The sequence below is a fragment of the Mobula hypostoma genome, chromosome 10 (assembly GCF_963921235.1).
Source record: "Mobula hypostoma chromosome 10, sMobHyp1.1, whole genome shotgun sequence".
Taxonomy (NCBI): domain Eukaryota; kingdom Metazoa; phylum Chordata; class Chondrichthyes; order Myliobatiformes; family Myliobatidae; genus Mobula; species Mobula hypostoma.
In genome coordinates, this window is record NC_086106.1 from 53,516,971 (window position 1) to 53,529,732 (window position 12,762).

General features: G+C 44.1%; 1 protein-coding gene across 1 annotated transcript in view; it reads right to left on the minus strand.

The window, feature by feature from the left end:
* Window positions 1–693: 693 nt before the first annotated feature.
* Window positions 694–12,762, minus strand: part of stk26 (serine/threonine protein kinase 26) — a 111,446-nt gene continuing 99,377 nt past the window's right edge. The window contains exons 8-11 of the mRNA XM_063060505.1: window positions 11,383–11,482; window positions 7,764–7,826; window positions 6,986–7,122; window positions 694–3,580 (exon numbers count right to left, since the gene is read on the minus strand). Of these exons, the coding sequence (XP_062916575.1) occupies window positions 3,556–3,580; window positions 6,986–7,122; window positions 7,764–7,826; window positions 11,383–11,482 (325 nt within the window). The 3' untranslated portion in view covers window positions 694–3,555. The remainder of the gene's footprint in view (window positions 3,581–6,985; window positions 7,123–7,763; window positions 7,827–11,382; window positions 11,483–12,762) is intronic.

Here is a 12,762-nt window from a genome sequence, read left to right on the forward strand (position 1 = left end):
AGAAGATGGGATATTATGTTGAAGTTGTATAAGACATTGGTGAGGCCAAATTTGGAGTATTATGTGCAGTTTTGGTCACCTACCTACAGGAAAGATGTAAACAAGGTTGAAAGAGCGCAGAGAAAATTTACAAGGATGTTGCCGAGTTACAGGGAAAGATTGAATAGGTTAAGATTGTATTCTTTAGAATGTAAAAGATTGAGAGGAGATTTGATAGAGGTATGCAAAATTATGAGGAGTATAAATAGGCTAAATGCAAGCAGGCTTTTTCCACTGAGTTTGGGTGGGACTACAACCAGAGGTCATGGGTGAGAAGTTTAAGGGGACGATGAGAGGAAACTTCTTTAATCAGAGGGTGAAGAGAGTGTGGAATGAACTGCCTGCACAAGTGGCCCATGCAAGCTCGACTGCAATGTTTAAGCGAAGTTTGGATAGGTACATGGATAGTAGTGGTATGGAGGGCTATGGTCCCACTGCAGGTCAATGGAAGTAGGCAGTTCAAATTTTTCTGGCATTGATTAGATGGGCCAAAGGGCCTGTTTCTGTGCTGTAATTCTCTGTGACTCATGGTCAGCATGGTTAAGTTGGGCAGAAGGGCCTGTTTCTGTGCAGTATTACTCTATGACACATACTGTACTTGGCTCATCCAGTTAAAGATGTACTCAGAACAAGCCTCCATGATCTATAATAAACATACAAAACACAGATGAGGATGATTTAAATATTTATTCATAAAACCATTCAAACCCCAGAACTATGAATAACAAAACATTATCTACAAAACAGATTTATATACTCCTGATAGCCACAGAACTAGCTCACACATCTTGCTCTCTACTAGATTCTATCTTATATTTACATTACTATCTTCTATACACTTACAAAAATATTGCTTTAAATCAAGACATTAATTGTGACTTTTTGAAAAATACCCCAGAAATAAAACAATTTTCAATCTTGAAACAAAGGCCCTGATTTTATGATGCTCAGGATGGAAAGTTAAGTGGTAAACATGTAAAGAGGTCAGATACCAGATGAAGGCTAATATTTGGCATCTTGTGGCTCATGCTGGATTTCAATGAAACTGTAAATTTGAAAATACCATTGGTAAGTAAATCTCCCCCAATTTAGCTGACAAGGTGTAGTCTAAAGACCAATCACTTGTTCAAACATTTGGCAAAATATATTTAGGCAATTTCTCTGTATAAATGTGTATTAAAAAACATTTGACGTAAAGGCAGCATTGACAGAGTGTGTAAAGAATGTAAGATTGAATGGTCTATCCTTACATTATGCACCCACACACAAAATAAAAAGCAGATATGAAGCAGTGCAACTACCTTGTGGAGTTCTGTGACAAAGTATATACACGTGACCTTCCTGGGAATTCTGTCCTTTCCAGAATCATTTTTCCTCATTCTCAGCTGCAACACTTGAAAGTTCAATTGGCTTTGTTAAATGGGGCATATTCTCCTTGCTGCTGGCTTGGAAAGATCAGGGCGCTTACAGGGTTGGGGGTACTTGTGGTCCAGCAGCTGGAAGCTCCCAATGTTTGGTGAAATTAAGTGATAATCTCATTTTTTAAAATATATTCACTCAGCTACTCAGATGCTGGGAGAGGATTCTTGCCAAGATCTTTCACACACACAGCCACCAAACACTAATCACCATTCTTCAAGTCAGCTTCACATACACAAGTGCAGCTGTGCATGACTGCCCTTGGATCTTTTCCACCCAGAATTGTTCCACGTTCACCATGGTAAAAACTACCCAGTGGCTGTTAACAGGACCACAGTTACAACATGAGGTGGACCCCATACTGACTGAGGAGCTGAAGTCACCATAGGGACGGGAACAGAATCACTGTTGATGAAGGCTCCGTGCAGGAATTTTGGACAGACTTCCATTTCAATCCAACTCAGGAAAGAATGGGCTCCTATTTAATAAACCTAAGGTATATCTTCTCTGAGCTGGTCTCTAAATAGCAATTTACCTCAACGAAGCCACAGCAGAAGAATCCGTTTTGAGCTACAACCTCAGAACATTTTAGTGCTCCCAGACTCCTCTCTCTTCCTCTTGCCCGCTGCCCCATTCCTAAATAAACCAGAGGGGTATGCCAGTTCTGTCTCACACATAGACTGCTTCACCCCACACACAGTGGGAAGTTTAGCAAGGTCAATGCCTCTTCCTGGACGACCTCTTCACACACAACCACTTTCAATGGTCATTCATCAAGAGCGACTTTATAAGCAAACCTATCAAAACAAAGGATGCCAAATTGAGTTAGAGAATTTAGGACCACGACTGAAGGCTTCTTTGAAGCACAAAAGGCACCCTCCCCTCTGCCAATATGGGAAGAAATTCAGGGGCACTGTTCAAGTCCATCCTACCATTTAAGTTTAGATTACACTTGCAGGGACTAGAGGCACAAAACTCCAATAAAAACTGTCTCAAGGCAGAAAAGTGGAAGTCAACGAGAGCCTTCTTGAGAAATGCTTCTGTTTTCTCTCTGTCAGTCCTTGTACATAGTACAATGGGTTCCTGCATTGATTTCACACCCTTCCCCACAGTTAAAAAGGAGACTACTGAAATGCTGCACCCTTTTTTTTATTTTGTTGAGGATATACAACTGAAACTGCTCAAGGGATTATTAATTTTACAAAAAGCTGATGAGGAATAACAATTTACACTTGCACTTGCTCGGGCTGTGGTCTTTGAAAGTTGCTTAGGATAACGTCAGGTGCAATTGGAATCAGTGTAGATCTGTATTCTTATTTGCCGACAGGATCACATTTTTGGGTTCTGATGCATTAACGAGGCACAAGAACGGGACTGGTCCAGGAAGTTCAAAATGGAATTTCTAAGCAAACACAAAAATGTAGTTGAGGTCAATGAGCTGGGGGAGGTGTGGTAGATGGGAGTGGGAGTGTGAAACATCAGTGTTGCTGGTTCATGTCTGTGGTATCGAGAGTCACACAGACAGGAACAGGAGTAGTAACTCTTTCTGAAGTAACACTGTGCCTCAACTCGACTAAAATCGGCCTCTTTGCATGTCAGCAGCCATCTCCAGCAGAAAACAACTGGATTGAAAGCACCAGCCAGTCAGTAGTTTGAGACTCATCCTCAATATACCTACAACATCACCCTCCCCTACCTCCAATTTGTGGCCCAGTATTTCAACTTCTGTGTAAGGGAGATTAAAGTAAATGTGACACATTCTCAATAGGCAACACCAGTAAGTCAGACTTTCTACTCAGTGCTGGCAATTAATATTTCTAATTCATTGGCACAAAAGTGCAGTAAAGATGAATTTTAACTTGAGTTAACAAAACAATTAGTCCAGCTTTCCTGCACTCAGCCAGGAGTTTGCTTTTAACATTCAATTCACACAGACGAGATGTTGGCCATCATCTTAAAGCATTGCAGAAAATCCTGTAGAGTTAAGACCTGATTTGTGAGAGAAGGAAATGGGGGAGGCATGGTTGTGGGGAGGAGGTTTTGTACAGCGTAGGTGTGCTGGGACCTATGAAAGTATCCAGTCATCAGGCGGAGTCCTCAGCATGCTTCAGTAGCCGAAAACCTACAGAGGAAACAGGAACAAAAATTAAAAAGGGTAGACCCCACTTTACAAATAGAACTTTTCCACAGTCACTAACTTGAGCATATTCATTATTCTCCCATTGGCATTATAAACCACAACAATCTCTGTTTCTCCCTTCCTCCTCACAACCCCCCCCCCATCACTTCAAACTCCCTCTCTCTTCACCTGTATTCTAATGGGTCAATAACTTCCTTTAGGAAAACAAACCTGACTTCACCCAGGCTACATGTCACTACACTCCAACACTGCAGGGAACTGCCCTCTGAGATGGTCAAGCCAGCAGACACAAAGCCCCACGACTGGGCTGGTTTCACTTGGCTATGCATGAACACGGAGCTGGAGGTAAATAAATGAGGAAAGCAGTTACATCGTAGTTATGGAGTACGAAGCATGAAGGCAACATGCTCAGCTCTGACCCCTGCTGAGCACTACCGGTGCTGCAGCTCCACGTACCGACTCACCCAGTTAATATCTCCTTTTTTTGGGGGGGTGAGGGTTGCTTTGGGGTTCTAACATTTAACTGTCATTCATTCTTTGGGGCACTCCTCTGTTTTTGTGGATGTTTGCAAAGAAAAAGAATTTCAGGATGTATATTGTATACATTTCTCTGACATTAAATGTACTGATTGAAACAGCAGAGGGTGTATCAGGGAGGTGCTTGCAGGTACACAATTTTATTTGCCACAGATGATTTGACTGGGACGTCTCTACTACTACTGGGGGAGTGTCTTACATAAAGACACTTTAATGTTCAAGTGTGTGTGTGTGTGTGTTTTTGCATTGAGTATGAAACGGTGGAAAGCTGGGGGATTTACAGGCCACAGGTGGGTGGGGTGGGGGCTGGTGAGTGGAGGTTGTCCTGCATTGTACACGTGCCAGACCCGGCCCCTGCACACACAGCAAAGCTGAAGGCATGGTGGGTTTGCCGGTGGAGCTGCTGCTTCCAGCTCCGACGATCCCAGTTCAATCCTGACCCCGGTGCTCTCTGAGGGGAGTTTGCACGCTCTCCCTGTGATTGAGCCTCCTCCCCCCCCCCACCAAATTTTCTTCCACAACCCAAGATGTGACAGTTAGTGGGTTCATTGCCCACTGTGAGTTTCCCCTATTGTGAAAGTGAACAGGAAAATCTGGGGGGGACTTGATGAACATGGGGAGAATGAAGTGGGATCCATGTAGAATTGATGTAAATAGGCCACCGATGGCTGGCACGAACTCAGTGGGCCAAACGCCACATTTCCATGCTCTGACTTTGACCCCGACCTCATGCATCTGCTGGATTCTAAATGGGGCTCCAATCCTACACTCCTGCTGCAGACAGAAATTACCCAGCCCTCTGGCCTATTCCAAACCCATTAAGAATGAATTTCTTGATTCTTTGAAAATTGTGGTTTTCATCACCTCTCACACATATATCCATCACCCACAATGGGATTGACAAAGCCCAGAAACTTAACTGGGCCTGGCAGTGACCACAGGAGAAATATTGGAGTTGGGTGTCTTATAGCAATTGACTCATTGCCCAGCTATGCAAAGGCTTTCTACTACCTGCTAGTCACAGTGGGCTGGAATACTTCCTGCTACTCAAACAACACTCTGACAGCCCTAGGGATCTCTAGGTCAAAGCAACATGGACCTCCATGGATGAGCAAAGAGATGGTAGAGTCCCCTGAAAATGACAGCACAGGTGACCAATGAATGCAAATGGCATAATTGTTTTCATAGGTCTGGATATAGAATACGAGTGTGAAACTTAACAAAAGTCTTGCTAGACTGCACTTGGAGTACTGTGTACCATTCTAATCACATTACAATGTAGCAATGGTACAATGGAGATTCAACAGGATGTTGCCTGGATTAGGGGTCTTTAGTTATGGGGAGGAGATTGGACAGGCTGGACTTGTTTACACAGGAGTGAAGGAGGCTGACGGAGATTTTGACCGTCTGCCCAATTTTTTCCCCATTGTAGGGGTATCAAAAACAAGACTACACAGGTTTAAGGTGAGAGAAATGAGTTTTAAAGAGGATCTGAGGTTAAGCATTTTTTAAAATAAATTTTTAAAAGGCAGAGTTGATATCTGGAATGCACTGGCAGAGCAGATGGTGGAATCAGATATAATCACCATTTAAGATGTATGTATATATACAGATACTTGGGATAGAAGGATAGTGCTGGTGGGACTCAATGGAGATGGGCAGAAAGGCTGCAAAGGGAGCAGGCTGAGGGGCCTGGTTCTCTGTGGATGACTCCGTCACCTGTAAAATATACAATTCCAAAACCCACTGCAGGTATGTGCCAGCATTTCTTCGATAACATCTCTCATATTCAAAGACTACATACTTAGAAAACATGGACCTAGAAATACATCCCGTATCCAATGGATTAAGATCTACAAAATCCCCCACTATGCAGCACCACAAGAGCAGCATCACGACAAGTACTGTGGTGTTTTAAAGCAATACTCATTTCCTTGTCAAGGGTAACTGGGGAAAGACAGTTAACACTGACCTTAACATTCATATTCCCAAAGCCAGAGAAAGCATCTCCCTCAAACGTTTCAACCAGAACCCTAACCTGTCAAATCTAATGCTGGGACAGCCTGTATGAAGTTGCAGCAATGTTCACCATCTCTCTCTACCCGAGACCATAAAAGCTTGGCTTTAGCTACAGCAGCTTCGAGCCTTGCTGACAGGACTCCATAGATGGACAACAATTTGTTAATTAAAGGCAGAGCTCATCTATGAATAAACTAAGCAGTAGGAAATAAATATCTCAACTTTCTCTTCCAGATGTTATTTATTTGTAAGGGCATTCCCCATTTGCTCATCTGTGGTCTGACAGTGCAAATGAGCTCATCTATATATTCATTTTCAAATACGAAATGTTATCTTAACCTACAGCAACCAGTACATGAAGGGAAGAGGGCAACAGATGATGAGATAATGTGTGTGTATTAAGAACCACAACAGTTTCTGTTAATGCAAGGCCTTCAAACATCCTGTGCAATCACGCACAGCTTAATACAGGGCTACAAATGAGAAGTGAGAAACAAGGTTACAGCTGCAAAGCATCAGTGGCTTCGAGGGGCATGGTCCACACTGCAAAGCCCAGGTGACTGTGGAAGACCAAAGCAGCAGAGATGCAGAAAGCCAGCTCTCTGGGAGGGTTGGGCTGGTTACAGAGAAAGATCCATAGTTTGGAAGCTTTGACATGAAGGCTAAAAAGTGTCACTGGCAATATTACTAACATGGACTTAAATAGACTGAGAAAAAGTGGATAATTGAAGTAACATATAGAACAATACAACTAAATAAATTAGATTATAAAACATCTGATTACAGTAGTATTAGCGCCCAGCAGTTCAAACAAACCAAAAAAAAACTGACCTTTGAAACCTTTCGATTATTTTCTTTACCAACTTCTCTGTGATGCCAGGGTAGCTGGCTTCAACCCTGTTCATGCTTTTTTCCAGAGCATCAATTGCTTCGGCCCTCTCTGTGTTGTCTCTGTCCTGTTCCTTCAGCTGGGTTGAGGGAGATGCACAGATTTTTAGTTCCATTCCATGCCACCTTCTCTCATGCAAACAAAGTACAGGCAAACTCTGATAATCTGTTATCTGATCATGTGGAAATCCTGCTGGCTGTTTATCGGGTCCACTTGGTGTTGAATTATATGGAGCTTTCAACACACCAGGATTCAGATTCCTGTATTCCATTCACACACTGGGGCCCTGGTTCCCTTGTTCCACCTCACATACCACGGTCCCAGTTCCCAATCTCTCACAGTGTGGGGGGGGGGAGGGGTGCAAATTCTCTCACTCCCTCTCATACTATAATGTGGCCCTGGTTCCTGTGCTCCCTCTCACACACCAGAGTCTCTAGTTCCCTCACCACCACCCCTCCCCTCCCACACCTACTGGGATATCAGTTTCATCATTCCCTCTCATACATGGGGACGCCTGGTTTCTACCCTCCCTTTACACATCAAGACATAAAACTCACCCCTTTCTGTTTCCCATACTCCCACTCACTGGAAAATGCATTACTCTACTATTTAACAATGTTAAGGGAATCATTAAAAGGAAAAGTGTCCAGCATTCTGGAACATCTGCCAAAGTCCCCATCCTGACCGATTCCCTGTCTTACTGCGGGTGCCTTTACTTACCTCAGCAAAGAGAGGAGCAATCACAGTAGATATATATGATGATACTTTGGTGACATCCTGGTCCTGGATGATGAAATAACACAATGTTAACAGCTGTTTAGCCCTGTGCAAGCCAACAATGATTGAGAGCAGAGTGCAACACCACCAATCCACTATGTTTTTTACAAGATCAGTACAGACACGGATATTATAAGCTTCACTTTTATCCCTCAATTCCACCTGCACTTAGGTGACAGTCATCACTCAGAGCCTGCACTCTACTCGGGAACAGAAAGTGGAGAGTTAAAGTCCCACTCCAGGAAACACAAAAATCAAGACCCAAACCTCCCATGGCACCAGATTTCCCTTCACCATCAGATTTCTGAATGGACAATCAACCCATGTATACTACCTCACTACTTTTTTGCATGACTTATTTATAATTTATATATTTTTATTATAATGCACTGCTGCTGCAAAACCACACATTTCGCAACACAAAGTGGGGGAGTAAAAATGAATGGGCCTATTTGAGAGTAAATGGCAGAGGTGGAGGGAACAAAGGAGAAAAGAGTGGTGGGAGGGGGAATATGCGGCTGATAGGATTGCCAGCTGAGAAGCATCATGGATCTGACGGGCAAATGGCCCTTTGTAGCATAGTAGGTAAATAATAAGAGACAATGCCCCTTACAGAGGCAATAGTAAACCACGGTCCTAGTGTTGGTGACCATTAAGATAACTCTGCTTTGCACAGGGATCCAGATCCCCGCTTCAACCAAAATCACGAGGAGCAGAGTCACAGACCACAACAGCCCTGAGACAGGCTCTTCAGCACATCTATTCCATGCCAAACTCTTATTCTTCATTCCTCTCTCATTCTCCTGCGCTTCAGGGAATAAAGCCCTAACTAATTCAACTTTTCCCAATAACTCAAGTCCCAACAACATCATTGTACGTTATCTCTGTACTCCTTCAAACTTACAGATATCTTTCCTGTAGGTAGGTGGCCAAAACTGCACACAATACTCTAAATTTGGTTTCACCAACATCTTATATAAATGCAATATTAACATCCCAGCTCCTGTGCTCAGCACTTTGATTTATGAAGACCATAGTGCCAAAAGCTTTCTTTGTGACCTTCTCTATCTGTGACATCACTTTCAAGGAATGATGGACCTGTATTCCCAGATCCCTTTGTTCTACCACACTCCTCAGTGCTCCACCATCCACTCTACAAGACCTCCCACAGTTTGCTCTCCCAAAGTGCAACACCTCACACTTGTCTGCATTAAATGCTGGCATCTGCCATTTTTCAGCCCATTTTTCCAGATAGTCCAGATCCTGCAGCCTTTGATAGCCTTCCTCACTGTCCACTACACCCCCAATCTTGTCATCAGCAAACCTTCTGATCCAGTTTACCACTTTATCATCCAAATCATTGATGAAGATGACAAACACAAAGGACCCAGTACCAATTCCTGCAGCACTCCACTACTCACGGCGGCCACTTACAGAGACAACCATTTTGTACCACTCTCGGGCTTCTCCTATTAGTCCAATGTTGAATCTAATTGACTACCTCATCTTCAAATTGAACTGCAACTTCCTGACCAACCTCCCATTGGGACCTTGTCAAAGGCCTTGCTTAGGCCCATGCAGACACCATACATCATAAATTCACACTTGCCCTTCATACATCAACATTCCTACTTGAAAAATTCTTAAGATTGGTTAGACATGACCTACCACACACAAAGTCATGTTGATATCCTTGATCAGATCCTGTCTATACAAATAGTTATATACCTGATCCCTTAGAATACCTTCCAATAATTTACCCACAACTGACGTCAGGCTCACCAGCCGATAATTTCATGGCTTATTCTTAGAGCCTTTCCTAAACAAAGTAACAAACTCGGCTATCCTCCAATCCTCTGGCACCTCACCATTGACTGAAGGTGCTGTAAATAACTTCTCTAGGGCCCTTGCAATTTCTGTAGTAGCCTCCAATAATGTCTGAGGGGGCACCTTGTCAGATTCCAGAGATCTATCCAACCTCAAGACAGCAAGCACCTCCTCCTCTGTAATGCATATATGGTCCATGACCTCACTGCTCTTTTGCCTCAAATCAAGATTGTCTGTCTCCCCAGAAAATAAAGAAGCAAAAAATCCACTTAAGATCTTCCCCACATCTTAATTGTAATATTGTAATATCTTCTTATTTCTAGCTTCACTAGCAGGTGGCATATGTGGCAATTCTGAGATCACCACCCTTGAGGTCCTGTCCACCTCATTGGTACCAACATGGATCACAACTTCTGGCTGCTTATCCTCCCCTTAAGGAACACCATGGACTCGATCCAAGATGTCCCTGACCCTAGCACCTGGGAGGCAACATACTATCCAGGAATTTCCTTATTACCCACCTCTTCTCCCCCTTGCGTTCTGAGTCACAGAGACCCGGACTCAGTACCAAAGATCTGACTGCCGTATGTTTCCTCTGTTACAGTATATCACAATCCCGACAAGTATCCAAAACAACTTACTTGTTACTGAGAGAATGGACACAGAGGTACCCTGCACAGGTTGCCTATCTCCTTTCCCTCTCCTGACAGTCACCCAATTACCTGTGTCCTACACCTTCGGTGCAACTACCTCCCTGTGAACCAACGACTCTGTCTTTCAAATGAACCAGAGTTCACCCAGCCCCAGCTTCCTGAAGTGGTCTGCAAGAAGCTGCAGATGGATCCACTTTTGCAGGACAGTGGAGGTCTCCCTGTCCTCCCGCATGTCACAGGAGGAACACTCCACCGTTGTGACCATCAATTCTACTGCTCTAACTGTGCAATAAGAAAAAAAGAAAGAAACTGACAGAAACTTAGTCTCCACCACTCCTCGTCAAAGCCTCAAGCTCCCCACTCTAACCCTAGCCCACTCCCACAATGGTCACTCCACTTAAACCTAACTTATTGTTATTGACCCTTGTCCAATAATATAAACAATCTCAAGCTCTGCAAAAACCCCTGACAGGACACGCTTGCTTTTTTTTGCAGAAAGTCCCAACTGAGTCACACCACCAGTGACTTCTCAACAGCCCTGGTATCTGACCTGAAGGCTCTTCCACAGTCTCACATGCCACACTGAGTAAAGTAGTAAATCATGAGGGTCATAGATAAGGTAAAGTCACAGTCTTTCTCCCCAGAGAAACAAAAACTAGGAGGCACGGATTTAAGGTGAGAGGGGAAAGACTTAAAAGGGACCTGAGATAGTGTTGGGTACATGGAACGAGCTGCCATATGACATTATAGAGGTGGGTATAATTTCAATGTTTAAAAGATATTTGGCAGGTACATGGATAGAAATGTTTAGAGGGATACGGGCCAAGATCTAGTCAATGGGCATCTTGGTCAGCATGGTTCAACTGGGCAAAAGGTCCATATAGTATAACTCCATGACATTGGGAGTTACAAGATTATATGTATGAGTTCAACTCTCCACTCTAGGGGCCCAGCGGAACCATTAAATGCTGACCCTGTAGGGATGAGAGTGAGGTAGAGGGGCTGGAAAGGCAGGGGGAAGGGTGGAGTGAGAAAATGGTGGGGTTGAGAGAGAGTTCAGGTAAGAGAGCTGTTGCACTTACCGTCCCATTCTGCAGCTTCTTTGCATCCGGCTTCTTCTTCACCGTGGTGAAGGACCACTCAATGGGTTTTGTGTTCTTGTTCTCCTTGTCACTACTCCCACTGAAAGGAAGGAGGAAGAAAGAAAGACATCACAAGGTGGTCGGCAGATATTTTCTACCATCCTCAGTTTCAGGTTCAGATGTCTCACACTGCTAGACTTTCCACCGAGTCCCTCCATTCTCAGTGACTGAGCGCAGGCTTAGCCCATCAGGCACCTTGCTGGAAAACCCATTCCTCAATGGTAACTGAAGGCAATACTCGTGCGCTCCCCTACCAATGTGCCCAAGGAACATGGGCTGGTTCTAAACCTGTCTTTCTCTGAAATTCAAGCTGCTCATCAGTCAGATAAAAGGAGCAGCTGCAGGTTCTTCAGCCCTATTCAGTCTGTGATGACCATCAACCACCTATTTATACAAATCTTGCCTCAACCACATCTCTTCTAGGCCCATTCGCAACAACTCACTTCCAGATTCTACCACGAAGGGCAATTTATAGAGACTGATTAACCCACCTATGAAACAGGCTAAGGACCTTTCGGTAGAACATCCTGTTAAACTGTGGCTTCTCCACCAAGTACAGCACTCCCTCTGTACCTGAAGACTCTGCCATGACATTGAACAGAGTCTTACAGAGAAACAGGCCCTTCAGCCCATCAGCTACCCTCACACTAATCCAGGGGTTCCCATGCACCAGTACCATTAAGGGGTGTGTGGACCCCAGGTTGAGAACCCCTGCTCTAATGTCATTTTATTCTCTGCACATTTCCATCAACATCCTCCAGGCTCTCCCATTCACTCACACACGAGGGGCAATTTACAATGGCCAATTAACCTACCAACCGCACATCTTTGGGATATGGGAAGAAACCAGAGCACCCGGGGAAATACAAGTGGTGGGAGAGAGAAAGTGCAAACTCTGCACAGACAGCAACAAAAGTCAGGTTCAAACCAGGCCTCCACTGCTGATCGGAAATGGCTCTATCCACTGTGAGGCACAATCAACATCAAAACTCTATTTATTCATACAATTACAACAGAAATAGCTGGACAAATGAAAGGGACAAAGTGAGGGACACTGAGCACTGACAACAGTGCTAGGATTGAACTTTCATCTCCCAAGAACATCTCCAGGGTCATCTTTGGCATCACTGGTATTAGTTTCATGCAGTCCACAAGGCCCTCACCGCCACCTCATCCAGAATCAGACAGCCAGAAGTTCAAATACACTCCAGGGATCTGACCCCAGTCTCCAGGCTAACTTACTAGTGCAGTATTACTGAGAGCAGAAGTAGTTTTGCCTTGTTGAACACCCAGCTGAAGTAGGTACAGGTTTGCTCTCTG